This window comes from Canis lupus, chromosome 12, assembly GCF_003254725.2.
Source record: "Canis lupus dingo isolate Sandy chromosome 12, ASM325472v2, whole genome shotgun sequence".
In the NCBI taxonomy this organism is placed as follows: domain Eukaryota; kingdom Metazoa; phylum Chordata; class Mammalia; order Carnivora; family Canidae; genus Canis; species Canis lupus.
Genome location: NC_064254.1, coordinates 21733487 through 21756825, shown reverse-complemented (window position 1 = coordinate 21756825; position 23339 = coordinate 21733487). Strand labels below are relative to the sequence as shown.

The window sequence follows — 23339 nt, the reverse complement described above, 5'->3', positions numbered from 1 at the left end:
CTGGACAGAGTTTGGGCTATTCTTGACAGGAGCTGAGGAATCAATATTATTATGAAAGCATCCCATATCCAGCCAAAGAGGTCAGCCTTTCACCCCACAGAAAGCCACGCTGGAAAGGTATGACCTCAGTGAAGCATCTCTCCAGGACGAGGTGGACCTGGGAGGAGGTCAGAGCTGCAGGCTGTCTGCCAGCCACACTTCCTACAGCTTGGCAGCAAGACCTGCCTCGAAGAGGAAGCTGGATACCACGTCTCTGTGACCACCACCCTGGGTCTGGATTTTATGCTTCTCTTCCCTAAAATAGGTATGTGATAAATATTTACAGGATACTTTATGAAAACATAGTCTTTGCCTAACCTAAAAAATATAATCTGTATGAAGTTCCTAAGATGAACCCACTCATGCCCTATGACAGGCATTTAAAAGTTTCCTTCATAAGAAAAATGTCTTTTCAAAACATTTCTCTTCTGCTTCCTGGAATAAGCACTGACTTTGCAAAAGGTAGAGTCCCTTGTGTTGCAGAACACGCCTTTTTCACTGAACTGCATGTAACACCTCCCTCCATGCTAGATGCATGCGCCAGGGCCTCAGACACACTCTGTCTGAAGCACGAGCCAGTGGGAGAGAGCTGCTCATGGACTCGCTTCCTGGGAGGCACACTGTGATCTTGGGGACAATCTTCCAAGGAAGAAAACCTGCCAGTCATCTTGAGATCAGGAAAGCAAATTGACTATGAGGGGACAAAGCTTCCTCTGTTGTTTCCATCCTCCTCTCCTACATCCCAATTCTCTTTCCCTCCAAGCTCCCCTGGGCGTCTCTAGGAGTCTCATACATTGCTAAATGTCTCATAAGTTTCTCTCATCCCTTTGCAAAGGGGTCAGTAGAAAATGACACAAGAAAGCAGTTAACTTTTTGTTTACCCATTCATCTTTCCTGCCCCAAACCCGGTCCACCCCCAGTGCACTCTAGTTAACATCAGATGCAGGAGCTGGAAGAGGATTGTTCAGGTAAAGGAAACCCAGAATTGCATGAGGTTCTGACTCTGGTCAGTGGCAAACAGGTCAGGGGGAAAACGTACCAGGGCTCAATATTAAAAGTAATAAATGAAGAGCCAGTCGAGACTTAGCCAAGACCCACCATCCTCTCACGTTATCCCGGCCCTTTATGAGCAGAAGGTGCAAAAGTCTGTGTTCCAACCATGCAGCTGAGTTGTGACCGCTACTTTTATCTTAGCCTACAGATAAGCGGGACTGAACAATCACAAGGTGAGTTCACGTTGTGTGGCTGCCTGCTGCAAATCTGCCCCTATCTTTGTCTACCCGCTGCTTCCCAGAATATATCTTTATGGTAATTTAGCCACTTTAAGACTCACTCCCATCTGTTTCTCTGTTACAAAGATAGCTACTTCAAGAGATCGCTATCTTCACCAGTGCGTAGGGAGGGTGGCAGTGATAGGGACTGACACACAATCTACAGAAAAGTCACCTAAATGTTGTTGCCATTTGTAATTCCCCACGTGAGTGTTTTTGAAATGTTTGTGTTTGGATGTTGTTTTCTTCATCACCCTAAGCCAGAAGGCCTTGACAGAAAGTCAAACTTCAAAAGTGACAAACGGCTCTGATCATATAAGAGTGGTTTAGTTGCTAGGGAAACTGCTTTAAAGGGAGATACAGATCCTATTTCTGAATTTATAACTGGGAGAAGAAACAGATGCTGAATTTCTGAGTGAGTCTAATTTACTTTGAGATATAGCTGGGCTCCATGGGTGGTAAGAATGGGTTACAATTTTTAGGCCAAAGGGATAGCAAAATTACCTGCTTTATAGGAAACCTTACTGTAGCACAGGAGTTAGGAATACAAACACAAACATGAAATTATTTCTTCTCCTTTTCTTACCTTTGTAAATCTAAAAACAACAACAACAAAAACCTTCAGACAAGGCAAACATATTTTTCCAAGAAACCTAAAAGAAAAAGAAAATGACCAGGACTCATCACAGAGACTCATCCCAGTGAAGGTGTCTGGCACACCGCTGATAGTGTGTTCTTAGGAAAAAACAAAAATCCTTCATGAAAACTCCATAAACAATTTCAAAGGAGTTGTCAGGAATGAAATAATGAAGTGTGATAGATTAGTGATCATTTCTGCAGAAATGGACAAAGAACAAGTCTGATTTCCCCTGTAAATACCTCCCCATACCTGCTGATTAAGCCTAGAACATCTAGAGCTTCTTTCTTTTACCTTAGAGCAAGTTTCAGATACTTTCCTGAAAATTAATTTTGATACTAGGGGAAAAGAAAAAGAAAATTTAGGCCATAGATACAGCAAAATTATCCTGGCACATTTGCCATGTAGCAGAAACAGTAAGTGCTTTACATTCTTCATCAGATAACTCTCAGGAGTTGGCAAACTTTTTCTGTAAGGGGCCAGACAGCAAATATTTTAGGCTTTTTGGATCATACCATCTCTGTTACAACCACTCACGACTGCCATTGTAGGGTAAAAGTAGCCATAAAAAGTATGCAAATCAATGGACTTGCTTGTGTTCTCATTCAGCTTTATTTATAAAATCAGATGGTGGGCCAGGGGTGGCAAATTAGCACTAGTCTACCAACCCCTACATTACTTTGTAAATATCCTTCCAGTGCTGTGAGGTTGGCAGGAGCATCCTCATTTCTCCAATGAGGAAACCAAGCCTGTTTGAGGTTGAGTATACGGTCCATGGTCACACAGGGAGCAGATGGAGGGCAGGGTTAGATCCTAGGTCTACCCATCTGCTCTTCATCACCATGACCCTGAGTGTGATAAGTGTACCCCTGGCTATTATTCAAAATGATTTTAGAAGATGCACATATAAACATGTTAATAGCCCCATTTATTTTAATGTGTATGAAAAAAATATAACCAGCAAATATAATCTTTGCTCTTACTAATGTTATCTCTTCAGATATAATACAAGAACAAGCACAAATAATCATTTTCATGTCTTCCTATTTTTTAAAAAATAAAGGAAAAACTATATCAGATGGACAAATAGGGAGATTTTTTAAACAATCTTTTTGCATGTATCATTTTGATCTTTCAAGAAGCTTTCACTATTTTCTTTCATTTGGGCCTCAAAATAAAAACTGGGGAGGAAGGTTGATATGATATTATCCCCATACTGCAGATGAGGAAAACTAAGGTACAAAAAGTTAAATGACTTGCTCAAAGTCATTCCTTGTGGCGGTGGCCTGGAGTGCAGCAGGCAGTTCACCTGGAACAACTATTCTTGAAATTTTTCTGGCCATGGAGTCCACGTAGGTTCCCCAAGTCTCAGAGTTATAAATAGCCAAATGCAGGAAATTTCTTGTTTCTCCCACAACTGTACCAAAGATATGAAGGTAACCAAAAGCCAACATTGTAAATCGAGGTACTTGGGCCTGGTGTGCCACAGGGCCAGCAACAGAGATTTGGGAGCATGTGAGTGCATTCACAGTGGTACTGGGTAATGCTGCCTCCTGATTTCTAGCACTGCAATTCGAAAGTACTTTCTGGATTAGCCATAAATCACTGCGTAAGCACCAAATGCTGAATGATTTGAATCTGAAATTCCACATGTATTTTTAAAAGAACATTGACTCAAGTTGCTAATGAGCTGTTTGACTTAGACAAGTCACTTCATGTTTGAGGACCCCAGATTCCTCATCTGTAAAACACAGCCACTGGAGGAAATCAGTGTTTTTCAAACTGCATGTTATGACTCTGAATTGATTCTGTTCAGCATTTTTTAAATGAAGTAGAAAAGAGAAGAATAGAATGGAACAGAATCAAATTTAATAGAAAATATCCCTGTAAGCACTATTTCGAGACTGCTTCAGATTTATATGAACACATACACATATGCATGCACGCACACACACAGTGGATTTGTGGTTCACAAATTCAAAAATCATTAGACCAGATGATCTGAGAGCTTTTCACAGCTTTAAGATTTCAATAATCCTATAACCTATTCTTCAATAAAACTGTTCAAACCATACACCAAAGCAATGTGAAGTCAATAGAATTGTGACCCTTACAAACCCTCTCATTACCTAAATTTTTGCAATTGTTAAGAAACTGTTTATGACCATTCTATCATTACATCACATATTCAATTCTATGATATTATGAATTCATTATAATGCTATTTATGTCATTATTATAACACTATTAGTTTGTTAATTAATAGTAATGATACCTTAAGTATATTTTGATTGGTAAAATATGATAAATAAGGAAATAAGTTCTGAAAAACATGCCTGGTTTTCATGGTATTATTTGCCTACATATAAATAAAATAAGGCCAAAAAAGCTCTTTCATAGCTGTCAAATATGAGACCTTTTTGAAATGAATCAAACCTGTACCAAGATACATAAAAAGGGTAAAACTTTCCAGTTCTTGTTTCTATTTGAAGAGTCCAGTATATGCTAGGCCAATATATTATGAACTGCATGGAAATGGCAACTCACCAGTCTGCAGAAAAAAATCCAGCCAAAAGAATTCAGCCTTTTTGGTTCCATTTCAATCTGGAAACCCCAGAGGAAACACTCCTTCATTTGCAGAAATAGTAGTGCCAGGGTGTGTGATAAATTGAATGAAAAGGATAGGAAAGACACTTCAAGAATTCACTTTCTGAAACCGAATCCATTCTATTTTTAATCCTCTCTCTCAGGTATTTAATTCCAGATCCTAGTCAAGTCATGTTGTAAAAAGTATCCCAGTTGACAAATTATCAGTGCTTCACTTAGCGGCAATTTCCCTTCTGAAAACTATCTCCATGGATTAGTATTCAGAAACGTAATTTTTGTTTAGTGCTGATTTTGCTGAATAGAGAAATGACTCTGAAAACAAGATTTAAAAGTAGAAGTCATGAAATTAGTTAAGTATGAAGAAGTGAGAGAATAAATAAGAATTTTCAAGTGTGCTCAATATTTACAAGTTCTCAAATAACTCAGTATAATTAAAAGAGATCTGTAACTGGAGACCTTGGGTCTAGAAGGATTGCAAGGGTTGATCTGAAGAGGGAAAGTTGAGCTCATGATGGGCTGTTCCCAGTACCAAATCAATGCTTGCCCCCTGCCACAATGGGAGGATGGTTAGATTTCATTGACAGTAATAAATGGTAATAAAAATTACCATTTGTGTGAAACTCACTGATTTTCCTGCCAAGATCTTGAAAACATACCCTTACTCTGATCTTATAGACGAGGCTAATTCAGTGTCCTGGCCAGATTCCTTGAATAAAATATTAACCTCTGCTCAGTTGATAAATTATTTTTCTCAAATACTTTCAAAGATAAAATGCCTATATTAGAAACAGTGATATTCAATAGAAAAAGAAGGTAGTATTTAGTTCAAACCTCACTGAATAAGACTTCAAGAGGCCTTAGCTATCAGACATCTTCCTCCAAAGGAATACAGACTTTATAGTATTTAGTTTTCCATATTTAATAATATTAGTGTCTTTAAGAAACAAAAAATATAAGTCAATTTTGTAATTTTATGAATGGAGTGTGTTCTCAGGATTTAAACTCCAATGGCTCAACTTTTACTCATCAACCCAGAAGTGGTTCTCAACACAGGGTTATTTTGCCTTCCACAGAGCATGGCTGGAGACATTTTTTTATTTGTCACAAAAAAAGGGGAGAAGTATGCTACTGGTTTCCAGAGGGTAGAGGCTAGGAGTGTTTCGAAATGCCCCCACAACAAAGATCAATTTGACCCAAAATGCCAACAGTGCTGAGGTTGAGAAATCTGTTCTTTAGTATTTCCCAGATAAAAAACATGAAAAAAATAATTGAAACAATGCTGTGATTTGGTCTGTATCATTGACTTAATCATTATCCAAGTGACTTGTTCCCCTACATTAACCTCAAACAGATGGGATTCAAATTCATGATTAGCAAACTGCAGATCACTTCATGACTTCATGAATGGGCATTTTGGGATTACTTGAGAATTTTAAAGTCATGCGTGTCAAAATCTGCATGTAGTGTGCATGCCACCTGTGCATGTAGTGTGTGTGATCGTCCCTCCTGTCTCTCTCTCTCTTTCTGTCTCTCTCTCTCTCTCTCTCTCACACACACACACACACACACACACAACACTTAACACAGAGAAGAGTGCCCTGTACAACTGATACTTGTTACATTATGAAGTCTAATTCCCATTCCAGCCAGTTGCTCAGATAGAGAGGGTTAAAATGACTGACTTGGAGTCAGAAGTAAGTATTTTAATGGTCAAAGAAAGTTGCTCTGGAGAGAAAGTGAATATAAAAACAAATTAAAGTGAAAAACAGAATAAGGCTGTTAAATATGCTGAGAATGAAGGTAGGAGTATCTTCCTGGAAGGGACTGGGTTATTTTTTTAAGACTAGTAGATTCCAAAAGAGAATAGACATCTTCAATGTAACTATTGTGCATAACTTCTGTATCTCAACATGTCTTTCTGAGCTGGTTGGTACACTTTATACAGTCGTCTGAGCACTTCCTGCCAGAAGAGACGACTAGAGGGCTTATTACTGATGGAATAGTTGAGAAAGATCCCTCAAGGATCTGATTCCCTCTGATGATGGGAAGGCAAAATGTGAGCCCTGCTTTCATATTTCTTCACACGTTCAGTATGCAAGAGCACCAGGAAAGAATGATCAGGAAACAAAACACGGATAGATTATTCAACTCACTTGCATCTCTCTACAAATGATGCTTCTAAAATCCCTATTTTAAGAGGCTATTTAAAATGGTTACTTAAAGTGGGGAGAGGTATTATCAAAAAACTTTAATGAGAAAATTGAATTTGGTGGTATGGGCTCCATGAAGACCCTACTGCTGTTCAATTCAGAGACTAAAAACAAATGGACTGGGTCAAATCCAATTACATTCAGAGAATATACTGATGGCCTGATTCTGTTACAGACAGGCCCATAGGCTTTTTTTTTTTTTTTTTTTTTTTTTTTTGGTGGGGAATTGTGTTTTTTTCTACAAGAAAGTTCTCAGTTTATTGTATTCCCATAGTTTTTTTTTAAATGTTTGATTTTGGCAGCAATACAAACTAAATGCTTTTTAAAAATAGGTTTGTTCAATAGAAAATTGAGTTTAAAAAATAAACTCAACATATGGATTTTATTTAGGCTTTTAGCAAATTCTTCAAGTATATTTGGTATTATAAGACAGGTTTTGCTTTGTTTTTTGAGATGCTATTTCAAGGGGATTCTGATTCTAGTTCCTGAAAGATTCAGATGGTCAGGGATAAACATTCTAGAAGGGACAGTCTCCAAATTAGAGCTATGCTACATGCACTGTCCATAAGAGGTAGTAAGTCCTGAAACTCACGTGCTTGAGCTAACCTGTAACTGCTTGAAACTGAAATATATATTCAGTCACATTCTGGACTCCATTAAGAGAAAAAGTACTGAGGTGTCTGGGGGGCTCAGTCAGTTAAGTGTCTGCCTTTGGCTCAGGTCATGATCCTGGGGTCCTGGGATGAACCCTGCCTCAGGCTCCCTGCTCAGCAGGGAGTCTTCTTCTCCCTCCCCCTCTGCTCTTCCCTCCATTCATGATCTCTCTTTCTCTCTTTCAAATACATAAATTAATTTTTTAAAAAAGAGAGAAAAAGTAAGGCTTCAAAAGCTGAGAGTAAAATTACCTTGTGGACTTGAGAAATAAAAATAACTGGGTAATTTAAAATTTAAGCTCACCTAAGGTAAATCCCCATAGTATTTATGTCTGAAAATAGGTATTTTTGCCATGTTGAAAATTTATTGTTAAAGGACTTCTCTGTTTAATAATTGAACTTCTATTAACTCAGCATCGCTAAGGTGTAGAGAATCTCAGCAAATTCACACATGCCTCTTCAATCCTGAATCAATTTATTATTAATTAAAACCATTAGAGAATCTTAGATGTCTTTGAAAAGAAAGGTGCCCATGTTATACTTTTGAATATACTTTTGCTATGGGAACAATTGTTTTCTTCAAAAACACCATAGTTTTTTCTAAATATTTTCTTTTTTCCCTTTTTTTTTTAAGATTTTATTTATTTATTCATGAGAGAGAGAGAGAGGCAGAGACACAGGCAGAGGGAGAAGCAGGCTCCATGAAGGGAGCCCAACACAGGGCTCAATCCCGGGACTCCAGGATCATGCCCTGAGCCAGAGGCAGGCGCTAAACCGCTGAGCCATCCAGGGATCCCCCTTTTTTTCCTTTTTTGATTCCATTAAAACATTTCAAATTTTTCACTATTGGCCTCAAAATATATGTCTTATTTGGGGGAAAGGGAGAACTCTTAACTAAAATATTGTAAGGAAATGTACTGAATTACCACCCATAACTTAAGAATGAACATGCCCATTAAAAAAAATCGCTCCTAGTAAGTCAGTGTTGCCTATCTTGTTGAGGATACAAAAAGCACTTAAGTGTTTGTTAAACATTTATTGAAGGGAAAGTCTCAGTCTCAAGGTGTTAGTCTATCTCAATTTAAATAATCTTTATGTACTATCATAGGGCATACTGGGACAGTGGTCTCCAAGGTTTTTTAAGTATGCACCTATTAAAAAAATAATTTGGGTACATATTTCCACTACACACATATTTATTTGTTTATTTGTTGGTTATCTTGTGCAAGTACTCCTGCAAAAATGTGTCATATAAAATATGCACCTAAATGGATACTGAAATGGTGAAAATAAAAGTTATTACAGATTAATAATTTATTCTGATGCCCTAATGATTAACCAGACACCACCACTGAGCTGTACTTACCCATTTTGAAACAACTGCAATGGGTAAAATTTCAGCTATTCGACATGATAGCTGACTTTTGATATAATGTTTTTTGAGCTTAACATGGACAGGTAAACAATACCCAAATTGAGAAGTCATCTTGCCCGAACATGAGAGAGACAGATGTGCTTCAGGAGACATTCTTTGATGCCCCTGTAATTTAAAAAATAGGCTAGAGAGGAAGTGGGGATAGATGGATGGCATTTATCTCCATGTATAAGGTTAAATAATGACACAGTCTTTATGGCTGGTCACGCTTTTTGGCCTCTTTCAATTCTGGCTTCAAGATTGTCTCATCTGCCACAAAACCCCAGGGAAAGCAAAGAAGGGTAAAACAAATCAATACTTTGCCAGTCCTATATGTATGCCCCTTGCCCTGTCCCTCAGATCTCCCACTTAGGCCATATCCTTACCTCTTTAACTGAACCTCCAGCAACTGAGCAACTGACCTTTGACATATTCAGCACGTTTGGTATTTCAAAGACCTCACAGAAGTTTCTTTCTTTTCCTCGGACTTTTTCAGAAAAGATAAACTATTTTACCTCCATTCTAAACCACCTGGCTTAAACTAAATGAGTGAAGTCTGGGAAACACATTAGCATGAACATATGAACATTTCCTCTTTGGAACAAGAGCTAAAGTGAAATAATACCCTGGTTCTTTCTGACGACTCCCAAAGAGAGCTGCTCAGCTCAAGAAGTTGAGTTCAATAAAGAGTAAGTTCAGCCCACCCAGGTGTTTTCCCTGTAGACACATTCCCCAAGTAGAGCTTTAGGCTCTACAGAAAGTCTGGTTGCCGTCTGGCAGATGGGCCTTCTGGCAAAGGGCAAGGATCTTATACTGCAGAGGAGTCCAAAAAAAGAATTTCCGTCATAAGCATCTGAATATATCTTGTGCTTTTTAAAATTTTCCTAATCAGTTCAGTAAATAACAGCATCACCCAGGCCAAATCTGCTTTCTTTTATTTAGGCAAAGTAATATTCTTCCAACAAATGTCCCCATGTGAGTTGAGAGCTTGGGTTCTCTTCCTTCTCACTGTCACACACTTCTGAGAGCAGTGGCCTCATGTTGAAGAAGCAGGTGCACTCAGGAAAAGCCACTAAGAACTTTCAAGGGTGTCCATACTTAGCTGAAACTTCTTGGCTCCTTTCAGTGCATTATTCCCTTTTGCCCTTATTTTTCCTTCCTGATTTCCTTTCTATTTCTTTTTTTCTTCAAACAGCATTTTCCTTTTATTTATTTATTTGAAAGAGACAGAGAGAGAGAAACCATGAGCAGGAGGGGCACAGGGAGAGAGAATCTCAAGCAGACTTCACGGTGAGCATAGAGCCCAACACGGGGCTCGATTTCATGACCTGAGATCATGACCTGAGCTGAAACCAAGAGTCAATGATTAACCAAGTGCCCCAACACTTCCTTTTCTTGAAACAATAAATAAAACAAATAAGTTATGTATTAGAATGTGATAGCACTGACAAAAAATAGCATGAAAATGCTTAGGGAGTGTGCCAGGAAGTAGAGATAGGAGCAAAACAGAATTAAATAAATTGGACAGGAAAGTCACCCAGGTGACTTTTAAGAAGAAACTTGAAGGAAGTAAGGAAATAAGCCATGCTGGTATCTTGGGGGAAATACTCCAAGAAGAGAGATTAGCAAAAGCCAAGACCCAAGTTTGGGAGAAAATCTGTTTGAAGAATAGAGTTTGGTGTGGCTGAGGATGAGTGGTGCCAGGGAAGAGCCATAGAAAGATAATACAAGAGTATTTAAGAAAAGGGGCTAGACTGCTGGGGCCATTTTAGCCATTATAAAGACTTCCATTTTTATTCTGAATGATATGGAAACTACTGGAATATTTGGAACAAAGCAGTAACATGATTTCATTGTGCTTTGAAAAGATCATTCTGGCTGCTATATTAGGAACAGAAAACAGGAAATGATGAAACACAAATGAATAAATTGATTACTTACAATGGGGAGAGGAAGGAAAAGCCGGAGGGATACTGGAAGAAGTGTACTTCTCCAAGTACACATTTTTTGTATAGTTTTGACTTTTGAAATCATACTAATGTTTTATGTATTTGAAAAACTACATAATTATACAAAATTAACAACAATGGGAAGGTATCCTAAAAGTGAATATAAACAGCAACAACAACAACAAAAAATTTAACCTAATCAGATATAGAATTGACAACATAATCACCCAAAGGAAAACAAAAGAAATTAATCCAAGTAATGTTTTAAGTTTAATTTAGATATCAAAAAAAATGCAGGAAGTATCAGCATACAATTCAAGAATTTATAAAATTAAATATAGCCTTATAGTCATCTCCAGCTCAAGAAACAGCCTCACCAGTATCCTAGAACCCTCTCATCCTCCCCTTTTAGTCACCATCCCTCCACCAAGGCTAATTGCTATTCTGACTTCTAACAGCATAGATTCATGTCACATGTGTTTTTTCTTAACTATAAATGAACTCAGCACAAACTTTTTAAACATTATATTCACAAAATTAATCCACAGGGTTGTGTGCAGTTGTAAATCCTTCACTGTGGAAGGAAGCAGATAAAAAATATGAAGAGGGACAATAAGGAAGAACCCTAATCTTTTGGATATTAGAGATAACAATAAAAACATTTGTTTTTTATAGTTTTGTCTGCTGAAAGCACCTAGAGGCAATGATACCCCAGAAGCAATAAACACATAAGGTACCCAAATCATGATTTCTGTTTGTCATGTACCCTAAAACTAACAAAGGATGGGGAAATGACCAATTCCAAAGTTGAGTCAAAAGAAATGCAAGATGATATTAAAAATTACACATACATCCATAACTAGATGGGGTAGGGAGTACTTCTGTATATGCTGGCAGCAGAGTGCCAACTAAAAATAGAAGCAATATTAGAGTTAAAAAATCATAACTTTGGAACTCTTGCTATATAATGAGTGATTCAGGCAAGACTCCTCAATGAATTCCAAAGCCATCAAGTAAGCGTTTGTTTAGGAACAGGATATATGTAGTCTCAAAGTATTTCCTCATAGATCAGTAATTAATTGCAAAAAAGAACACAATACCTTTACAATAGATAAATTGTATCAACACCACCTTAATCAAGTGGCCAATGTTAACATCAACAATAAATGAACGAACTAAAATCATGTGCCTTCCAATGTGATATGATAAGAACAATATATTACTTATATTTCATTCTGTTCAAAAATAATCACCTGAATCTAATCATAAGGAAATAATCCAAAAAACAAATTCAAGGGCTACAAAAAAACTATTCTGTACTCTTCAAAATATCAATGTCAGAAAAGACAAAGAAAAGCTAAGAAAATGTCCTTTATAAAGGAAACAAAAAAGACATCTAACTATAACATAGGAACCTGGATTGCATTCTGGATTGAAAAGAAACAATGCTATAAAGGACAATGTTATAAAGGACAGTGCACTAATTTTGCACTAATCCAGGCAAGAAAGGATGAGTTTGGGACTAGGGTACTAGATGTGGAGGAAGTTAATATAGAATATATGTTGGAAAACAGTACTGTACCTATGGTAGATTTCCTAAATTTGTTAACTATAACTGGTTATATAAGAAAATATTCTTATACTTAGAAGATTCATGCTGAAGTATTCAGGGATAAAATATCATGATGTTCACAGCTTATTCTCAGTTGGTTCCAAAAAAAAAACAAAAATGAAGAAGATGATGGTAGGTAGGTAGGTAGGTTGGTAGGTACAGAGAGAGAGCTATATATATATATAAAGCAAATGTGGCAAAAAGTTAAATAATTGGTAAATCTAGATGAAGGTATTTAGTGTTCATTGTACTTTTCTTGGAACTTCAGCTTTGATTTTTTTAATAAAAATATAGAAATATGAAAAGAATATGTACAAAAATTTAGTACAAAATATACCTATATTGAATCCAACAAATCACAAATATCACCTTTCAATGTGCTGTAATGAATTCTTTGTTAGCCTGAAACAAAAATACACCTGAATTATCACTACTTTCTTATCTTAAATGTACAGTTATTTAACAATAGATACTCACATAGGCTTATTTTAATTAATTTATTATGACATCGGGGCACCTGGGTGGCTGTCAGTTAAACATCTCCCTTGATTCAGGTCATGATTCTAGGGTCCTGGGATCATCAGCCCTAAATAAGGCTCCCTGCTCAGTGGAGAGCCTGCTTTTCCCTCTCCCTCTGCTGCTCTGTCTGCTTGTGTTCTCTCTCACTGTCTGTCAAATACGTAAATAAAATATTTTTTAAAAATAAAAAATGATGGATTTGTTATGACACAATATTCTAGAAAAGAACAGGGGTGGAGAAATAAGATGCTTTGCAAGACAATAAAAGTTTGCACTTAAATAAAGAAGAAAATATTCTATAGGGAGACAAAAAGGGAAGCAAGAAGAGTAGGCACAGATTTCGCACTAAGCCAAGCAAGAAAGCATGAGTTTGGGACCAGGATAGTTGCTACTGAAGAAGTGAGAATTGGGAAAACTGGATATATTCTGAGACTAGACCCATGATGAGGCTAATAAACTGCATGTGGAGTATGAGAGAGAGAGGAGTCAATAGTTGTTCCACAGTTTTAAACTTGAATAAGAAAACAGATTCTTGGGGATCCCTGGGTGGTGCAGCGGTTTGGTGCCTGCCTTTGGCCCAGGGCGCAATCCTGGAGACCCGGGATCGAATCCCACGTCGGGCTCCCGGTGCATGGAGCCTGCTTCTCCCTCTGCCTGTGTCTCTGCCTCTGTGTGTGTGTGTGTGACTATCATAAATAAAACAAAACAAAAAAAATAGATTCTTGTGTAAGAACAACCACTGGTAGACAGCTCCATACACAGTGACCACTTCAGAGGAAAAGAAAATGAGGCCTTCTGGGGTATTGGTGAGGTTCTATTTCTTGATCTGGGACATAGCTATATGGTGATATCACTACAGATCCTGTGGACATTAGAAGAATAATAAAGGAATATTGTGAATAACTATATACCCACAGATTTGATAGTCTAGATTAATGGACTAATTCCTGGAAAGACAATTTTCCAAAATTTACATAAAAAGAAATAGACAATCTGAATAGGCCTATATCTATCTATTAAATGAATTTAATCATTAATAACCTTCCAAAACAGAAAGCACCAGGCCCAGGTATGTTCACTAATGAATTCTATGAAACATGTAAAGAAGATATTATACCAATTCTTTGCAACCTCTTTCAGAAGATAGAAGCAGAGAGAGCTGCCTGTGTCTCTGCCTCTCTCTGTGTCTCTCACGAATAAACAAAATCTTAAAAAAGAAGAAGAAGAAGAAGAAGAAGAAGAAGAAGAAGAAGAAGAAGAAGAGAATACTCAGTCTATGAGGTCAAAATTACATTAATACCAAAACTAGATAAAGACATTATTGACAGAAAGAAAGAAAGAAAGAAAGAAAGAAAGAAAGAAAGAAAGAAAGAAAGAAAGAAAACCACAGACCAATATTTCTCTTGAATATGAATGTGAGAATCCTCAATGAAATATTAGCAAATTGAATCTAACAATGTATAAGAAGAACTATACACCATGACTAAGTGAGATTTATCCCAGGTATGCAAGGCTAGTTCAACAACCAAAAATCAATAAGTGTAATCCATCATATCAATAGACTAAAAAAAGAAAAATCACATGATCAATAGATGCAGAAAAAGCATTTGACAAAATTCAACATATATTCATGATTTAAAAAAAACTCTCAGTAAGCTAGGAATAGAGGAGAATTTCTTCAACTTGATAAAGAATATCTACAAAAAATCCTACAGCTAATATCATACTTAATGGTGAGAAACTCAGTTTTTCCACTAAGTACAAGGTATGAGGTAAGGATGTCCTCTTTCTTACCATGCCTTTTCAACATTGTACTAAAGTTTCTAGTTAATGCAATTAGAGAAGAAAAGGAAATAAAAGCTACACAGATTGGGAAGGAAAAACTAAAACTCTTTTTGCTCACAGGTGCCATGATTGTCTATATAGAAAATCAGAAAGAATCAACCAAAAAACAAAAAATCCTGGCACTAATAAGCAGTTATAGCAAGGTGGTAGGATACAAGATTAAAATACAAAAGTCAATTACTTTCTTATATACCAGCACTAAACATGTAGAATTTGGAATTAAAAACACCATACCATTTACATTAGCCACCCCCACCTATAAGATACATATATATAAATATAACAAAGTATGCATAAGATCTATACGAGAAAAACTACAAATTCTGATGAACAAAATCAAGAAACTAAATAAGTGGGGAGATACTCTATGTTCCTAGAAGGAAGATTCAACAATTGACAATTCAACCTCTTGACAATTCAAGAGGTCAGTTCTTGTAAATTTGATCTATAGATTCAATACAATCTCAAGCAAAATCCAAGAAAGTTATTTTGTAGACATGAACAAATTCCAAAGTTCATATGGAGAGGTAAAGACCCAGAATAGCCACCAAAATATTGAAGAGGAAGAAAGTTGGAGGACTGACACTACCTGACCTCAAGACTGACTATAAAGCTGTTGTAACCAATCAGTATGGTATTGGTGAAAGACTTGACAAAGAGTTCAATATAACAGGATATAAGAGCCCAGAAAGACCAATAAATACAGTCAACTGATCTTTAACAAAGGAGCAAAGGCAATAGAGCAAATCTCAACAAATGGTGTTAGAACAACTGAGTATCTCCATGAAAAAAAATAATAATAAATCCAACACAGACTTGCACTCTTCACAAAAATGAACTCAAAATGAATCATAGGGGATCCCTGGGTGGCGCAGCGGTTTGGCGCCTGCCTTTGGCCCAGGGCGCGATCCTGAAGACCCGGGATCGAATCCCACATCGGGCTCCCAGTGCATGGAGCCTGCTTCTCCCTCTGCCTGTGTCTCTGCCTCTCTCTCTCTCTCTCTCTCTCTGTGACTGTCATAAAAAAAAAAATGAATCATAGGCCTAAATGTAGAACTCAAAACTACAAAACTCCTAGACAATAACATAGAAGAAAATCTATATGACCTCAAGTATGGCGATGACTTTTTAGATACAACACCAAAGACATGATCCATGAAAGAAATAATTGCTAAGCCTGGCAATTAAAAAGTAAACTTCTGATCTGAAAAAGACAACATCAAAAAGATGAGATGACAGGCCATAGACTGAAAGAAAATATTTGCAGAAGACGCATATTATAAAGTACTACTATTCAAAACATACAGAGAACACTTAAAACTCAACAATAAGAAAACAAACAACCTGATTTTTTAAATGGACCAAATACCTTAACAAACGCCACAGCCAAATAAGCCAAATAAGCAAATGAAAAGATAACTTCACATCATATGTCGTCAGGGAAAGACAATGAGACACCTCTACATATTTATTACAATGGCCCAAATACAAAAAACAAAAACAAAAACAAAATTGACAACACCAAATGCTAGCAAGGATGTAGAGCAACAAGTACTCTCATTTATCACTGATGTGAATGCAAATGGTATAGCTCCTTCAGATGGCAGTCTGGTAGTTTCTTACAAAAGTAAACATAACTCTGCTATGATCTAGCAATCATAGTCCTGGGTATTTCCTCAAAGGAATTAAAAACTTATGATTAATAGCAAGATGTCATTCTTTTTTGTGGCTGAGCAATATATATAAATCTTTATACCATCTCTTCTTTATCCATTCATCTAATGATGGAAACTGGGGTTGCTTCCATATTTTGGCTATTGAAAATAGTGCTGCAATAAACATAGCAATGCATATATTTTTTTGAATTCATATTTTCATTTTCTTTGGGTAAACACCCAAAAGTAGAATTACTGAATCATATGGCATTTCTATTTTTAATATTTTGAGGAACATCCATACTGCTTTCCACAGTGGTTACACCAGTTTACATTACCAACAGTGCACAAGTGTTCCTTTTTCCCCACACCCTCAGCAACACTTGTTATTTCTTGTCTTTTTGATTGTAGCCATTCTGAGTGTAAGGTAATATCCCATTGTGATTTTGAGTTACATTTGTGAAATAAGCCAGGCAGAGAAAAACAAATACTAAATGATTTCATGTCTATGTGCAATCTGAAAAACAAAACAAATAAACAAACATAAAACAGAAACAGACCCACAAATATAGAGAACAAACTGGTGGTGGCCAGAAAGGAGGGTGTTAGGGGGATGGGCAGAATGGGTGAAGGTGAATGGGAGAAAAAGGCTCCCAGTTAAGGAATGAGTAAGTTACAGGGAGAAAAGCACAGCATGGGGAATATAGTCAATGATATTATAATAGTATTGTATGGTAACAGATGGTAGCTACACTTGTGGTGAGCATAGCATAGCATATAAACATGTTGTACACCTGAAACTAATATCATTGTGGATCAACTATGTATCACTTAAAAAGTCTACACAAGAAACTGCATAGAGATGTTTATAGCAGCATTATTCATTATTGCCAAAACTTGAAAGCAACAAAGATGTCCTTCAGTAGGTGAATAAACTGTGGTACACCCAGAAAATGGAGTATTATTCAGTGCTAAAAAGGAATGAACTATCAAGCCATGAAGAAACATAGAGAAAACTTAAATGTATTTTACAAAGTGAAAGAAGCCAATCTGAAAAGGCTATACACTATAGGATTTCAACTATATGACATTCTGGAAAATGCAAAACTATGGAGATAGTAAAAAGATCTATTGTTGCTAGGGGTTGATAGAAGAAGAGATGAGTAGATAGAACAAAGAGGCTTATAAGGACAGTGAAAATACACTGTATGACACAATAATGACTGATACATTCATTATATATTTGTCCAAACCCCAAGAACATGCACCACCAAGAGTTAACCCCTAGTAACCTATAGATTCTGAGTGATTATAATGTATCCATTAGATTTATCAATTAAAACAAATGTACCACTCTGGTGAGGGATGTTAATAATGGGAGAAGCTATGGATGTGTAAGGGCAGTGGGTATGTGAGAAATCTCTGTATCTTTCCCCTCAATTTTGCTATGAGCCTTAAATTTCTCTAAAAAAATAAGTCTTCAATATTTTGAGAAATGGTTAAATAACTTCTCATAGGGTCATACACCAAGCAAATGACAGATCTAGAACTCAAATCCAGGTCTTTCTGGCACTGTGATCTTAACCATTAACCTACAATGCTTCTCAGAGTTATGCCTCTCAGAGATGTCATTGGGACAGTAGTCAGGAGAACCTCTGAGGCTAGAATCTGGAGAGAGGAGAGAATGGAGATGAAATTCTCAGTTTACCTGGCCATGTCCTATAGCTATCCATTTAAGGAACTCCCATGTAGAGCTTGGGATTTACTAATAGTGAAAAGTCTCACTAGGATGCAATTCCTAGTCAATAGTTATCTACAGCATAAGTACAATGGATTTAAAATCAGACTCATCCGGGGGGAGGAGCAAGATGGCGGAAGAGCAGGGTCCCCAAATCACCTGTCTCCACCAAATTACCTAGAAAACCTTCAAATTATCCTGAAAATCTATGAATTCGGCCTGAGAATTAAAGAGAGAACACCTGGGATGCTACAGTGAGGAGAGTTCGCGCTTCTATCAAGGTAGGAAGACGGGGAAAAAGAAGTAAAGACACAAAAGGCCTCCAAGGGGGAGGGGCCCCGCGAGGAGCCGGGCTGAGGCCGGGGCGAGTGTCCCCAGGACAGGAGAGCCCCGTCCCGGAGGAGCAGGAGCTGCACCGACCTTCCCGGGCGGAAAGGGGCTCGCAGGGAGGTGGAGCAGGACCCAGGAGGGCGGGGATGCCCTCGGGCTCCCGGGGACACTAGCAGACACCTGCGCCCCGGGAGAGTGCGCCGAGCTCCCTAAGGGCTGCAGCGCGCACGGCGGGACCCGGAGCAGCTCGGAGGGGCTCGGGCGGCGGCTCCGCGGAGGGGGCTGCGCGGCCCGGGAGCGCGAATCCAACAGCGCAGGCGCCGGAGCACAGGGGACGCCGGACACAGCCCAGGATCCGGCCTCCCCCGGGACAGGCAGAGGCCGGGAGGGCCCAGGACTGCAAGGACGCTCCTGCCCCAGCTGAGCACATCAGCGGCCCTGCCCGGAGCCTCCAGGCCCTGCAGACGGAGTTCCTGCCGGAGCTGACTCCAGGTTTCCAGAGCTGCCCCCCCACTGGGGCTGTTCCTCCTGCGGCCTCACGGGGTAAACAACCCCCACTGAGCCCTGCACCAGGCAGGGGCACAGCAGCTCCCCCAACTGCTAACACCTGAAAACCAGCACAACAGGCCCCTCCCCCAGAACACCAGCAAGACGGACAACTTCCAGGAGAAGCCAAGGGACTTAAAGTACACAGAATCAGAAGATACTCCCCGGTGGTTTTTTTTTTTGTTTTGTTTTGTTTTGTTTTGTTTTGCTTTTTGATTGTTTCCTTCCCCCACCCCCCTTTTTTTCTCCTTTCTTTTTCTTTCTTTTTCTTCTTTTTTTCCGTTTTTTTTCTTCCCTTTTTTTTCTCTTTCTCTTTTCTTTCCTTCTTTCTCTCCTCTCTTTTTCTCTTTTTCCCAATACAACTTGCTTTTGGCCACTCTGCACTGAACAAATGACTAGAAGGAAAACCTCACCTCAAAAGAAAGAATCAGAAACAGTCCTCTCTCCCACAGAGTTACAAAATCTGGATTACAATTCAATGTCAGAAAGCCAATTCAGAAGCACTATTATACAGCTACTGGTGGCTCTAGAAAAAAGTATAAAGGACTCAAGAGACTTCATGACTGCAGAATTTAGAGCTAATCAGGCAGAAATTAAAAATCAATTGAATGAGATGCAATCCAAACTAGAAGTCCTAACGACGAGGGTTAACGAGGTGGAAGAACGAGTGAGTGACATAGAAGACAAGTTGATGGCAAAGAGGGAAACTGAGGAAAAAAGAGACAAACAATTAAAAGACCATGAAGATAGATTAAGGGAAATAAACGACAGCCTGAGAAAGAAAAACCTACGTTTAATTGGGGTTCCCGAGGGCGCCGAAAGGGACAGAGGGCCAGAATATGTATTTGAACAAATTCTAGCTGAAAACTTTCCTAATCTGGGAAGGGAAACAGGCATTCAGATCCAGGAAATAGAGAGATCCCCCCCTAAAATCAATAAAAACCGTTCAACACCTCGACATTTAATAGTGAAGCTTGCAAATTCCAAAGATAAAGAGAAGATCCTTAAAGCAGCAAGAGACAAGAAATCCCTGACTTTTATGGGGAGGAGTATTAGGGTAACAGCAGACCTCTCCACAGAGACCTGGCAGGCCAGAAAGGGCTGGCAGGATATATTCAGGGTCCTAAATGAGAAGAACATGCAACCAAGAATACTTTATCCAGCAAGGCTCTCATTCAAAATGGAAGGAGAGATAAAGAGCTTCCAAGACAGGCAGCAACTAAAAGAATATGTGACCTCCAAACCAGCTCTGCAAGAAATTTTAAGGGGGACTCTTAAAATTCCCCTTTAAGAAGAAGTTCAGTGGAACAGTCCACAAAAACAAGGACTGAATAGATATCATGATGACACTAAACTCATATCTCTCAATAGTAACTCTGAACGTGAACGGGCTTAATGACCCCATCAAAAGGCGCAGGGTTTCAGACTGGATAAAAAAGCAGGACCCATCTATTTGCTGTCTACAAGAGACTCATTTTAGACAGAAGGACACCTACAGCCTGAAAATAAAAGGTTGGAGAACCATTTACCATTCAAATGGTCCTCAAAAGAAAGCAGGGGTAGCCATCCTTATATCAGATAAACTAAAATTTACCCCAAAGACTGTAGTGAGAGATGAAGAGGGACACTATATCATACTTAAAGGATCCATTCAACAAGAGGACTTAACAATCCTCAATATATATGCCCCGAATGTGGGAGCTGCCAAATATATCAATCAATTATTAACTAAAGTGAAGAAATACTTAGATAATAATACACTTATACTTGGTGACTTCAATCTAGCTCTTTCTATACTCGATAGGTCTTCTAAGCACAACATCTCCAAAGAAACGAGAGCTTTAAATGATACACTGGACCAGATGGATTTCACAGATATCTACAGAACTTTACATCCAAACTCAACTGAATACACATTCTTCTCAAGCGCACATGGAACTTTCTCCAGAATAGACCACATATTGGGTCACAAATCGGGTCTGAACCGATACCAAAAGATTGGGATTGTCCCCTGCATATTCTCAGACCATAATGCCTTGAAATTAGAACTAAATCACAACAAGAAGTTTGGAAGGACCTCAAACACGTGGAGGTTAAGGACCATCCTGCTAAAAGATAAAAGGGTCAACCAGGAAATTAAGGAAGAATTAAAAAGATTCATGGAAACTAATGAGAATGAAGATACAACCGTTCAAAATCTTTGGGATGCTGCAAAAGCAGTCCTAAGGGGGAAATACATCGCAATACAAGCATCCATTCAAAAACTGGAAAGAACTCAAATACAGAAGCTAACCTTACACATAAAGGAGCTAGAGAAAAAACAGCAAATAGATCCTACACCCAAGAGAAGAAGGGAGTTAATAAAGATTCGAGCAGAACTCAATGAAATCGAGACCAGAAGAACTGTGGAACAGATCAACAAAACCAGGAGTTGGTTCTTTGAAAGAATTAATAAGATAGATAAACCATTAGCCAGCCTTATTAAAAAGAAGAGAGAGAAGACTCAAATTAATAAAATCATGAATGAGAAAGGAGAGATCACTACCAACACCAAGGAAATACAAATGATTTTAAAAACATATTATGAACAGCTATACGCCAATAAATTAGGCAATCTAGAAGAAATGGACGCATTCCTGGAAAGCCACAAACTACCAAAACTGGAACAGGAAGAAATAGAAAACCTGAACAGGCCAATAACCAGGGAGGAAATTGAAGCAGTCATCAAAAACCTCCCAAGACACAAGAGTCCAGGGCCAGATGGCTTCCCAGGGGAATTTTATCAAACGTTTAAAGAAGAAACCATACCTATTCTCCTAAAGCTGTTTGGAAAGATAGAAAGAAATGGAGTACTTCCAAATTCGTTCTATGAGGCCAGCATCACCTTAATTCCAAAACCAGACAAAGACCCCACCAAAAAGGAGAATTACAGACCAATATCCCTGATGAACATGGATGCAAAAATTCTCAACAAGATACTGGCCAATAGGATCCAACAGTACATTAAGAAAATTATTCACCATGACCAAGTAGGATTTATCCCTGGGACACAAGGCTGGTTCAACACCCGTAAAACAATCAATGTGATTCATCATATCAGCAAGAGAAAAACCAAGAACCATATGATCCTCTCATTGGATGCAGAGAAAGCATTTGACAAAATACAGCATCCATTCCTGATCAAAACTCTTCAGAGTGTAGGGATAGAGGGAACATTCCTTGACATCTTAAAAGCCATCTATGAAAAGCCCACAGCAAATATCATTCTCAATGGGGAAGCACTGGGAGCCTTTCCCCTAAGATCAGGAACAAGACAGGGATGTCCAATCTCACCACTGCTGTTCAACATAGTACTGGAAGTCCTAGCCTCAGCAATCAGACAACAAAAAGACATTAAAGGCATTCAAATTGGCAAAGAAGAAGTCAAACTCTCCCTCTTCGCCGATGACATGATACTCTACATAGAAAACCCAAAAGTCTCCACCCCAAGATTGCTAGAACTCATACAGCAATTCGGTAGCGTGGCAGGATACAAAATCAATGCCCAGAAGTCAGTGGCATTTCTATACACTAACAATGAGACTGAAGAAAGAGAAATTAAGGAGTCAATCCCATTTACAATTGCACCCAAAAGCATAAGATACCTAGGAATAAACCTAACCAAAGATGTAAAGGATCTATACCCTCAAAACTATAGAACACTTCTGAAAGAAATTGAGGAAGACACAAAGAGATGGAAAAATATTCCATGCTCATGGATTGGCAGAATTAATATTGTGAAAATGTCAATGTTACCCAGGGCAATATACACGTTTAATGCAATCCCTATCAAAATACCATGGACTTTCTTCAGAGAGTTAGAACAAATTATTTTAAGATTTGTGTGGAATCAGAAAAGACCCCGAATAGCCAGGGGAAGTTTAAAAAAGAAAACCATATCTGGGGGCATCACAATGCCAGATTTCAGGTTGTACTACAAAGCTGTGGTCATCAAGACAGTGTGGTACTGGCACAAAAACAGACATATAGATCAGTGGAACAGAATAGAGAATCCAGAAGTGGACCCTGAACTTTATGGGCAACTAATATTTGATAAAGGAGGAAAGACTATCCATTGGAAGAAAGGCAGTCTTTTCAATAAATGGTGCTGGGAAAATTGGACATCCACATGCAGAAGAATGAAACTAGACCACTCTCTTTCACCATACACAAAGATAAACTCAAAATGGATGAAAGATCTAAATGTGAGACAAGATTCCATCAAAATCCTAGAGAAGAACACAGGCAACACCCTTTTTGAACTCGGCCATAGTA

General features: G+C 38.3%; 1 protein-coding gene across 37 annotated transcripts in view; it reads right to left on the bottom strand.

Moving 5' to 3' along the window:
• LOC112641773 (muscular LMNA interacting protein) overlaps positions 1-23339 on the bottom strand; it is a 261862-nt gene that overhangs the window by 154719 nt on the left and 83804 nt on the right. Inside the window, exon 1 of one of the 37 annotated variants that reach the window (XM_035697362.2) lies at positions 4495-4632. The exons of the other annotated variants lie outside the window; for them this stretch is intronic. Coding sequence (XP_035553255.2) covers positions 4495-4581 — 87 coding nt within the window. The 5' untranslated portion in view covers positions 4582-4632. Of the gene's footprint in view, positions 1-4494; positions 4633-23339 lie in introns of those variants that run through there. 37 annotated transcript variants of the gene reach the window in all.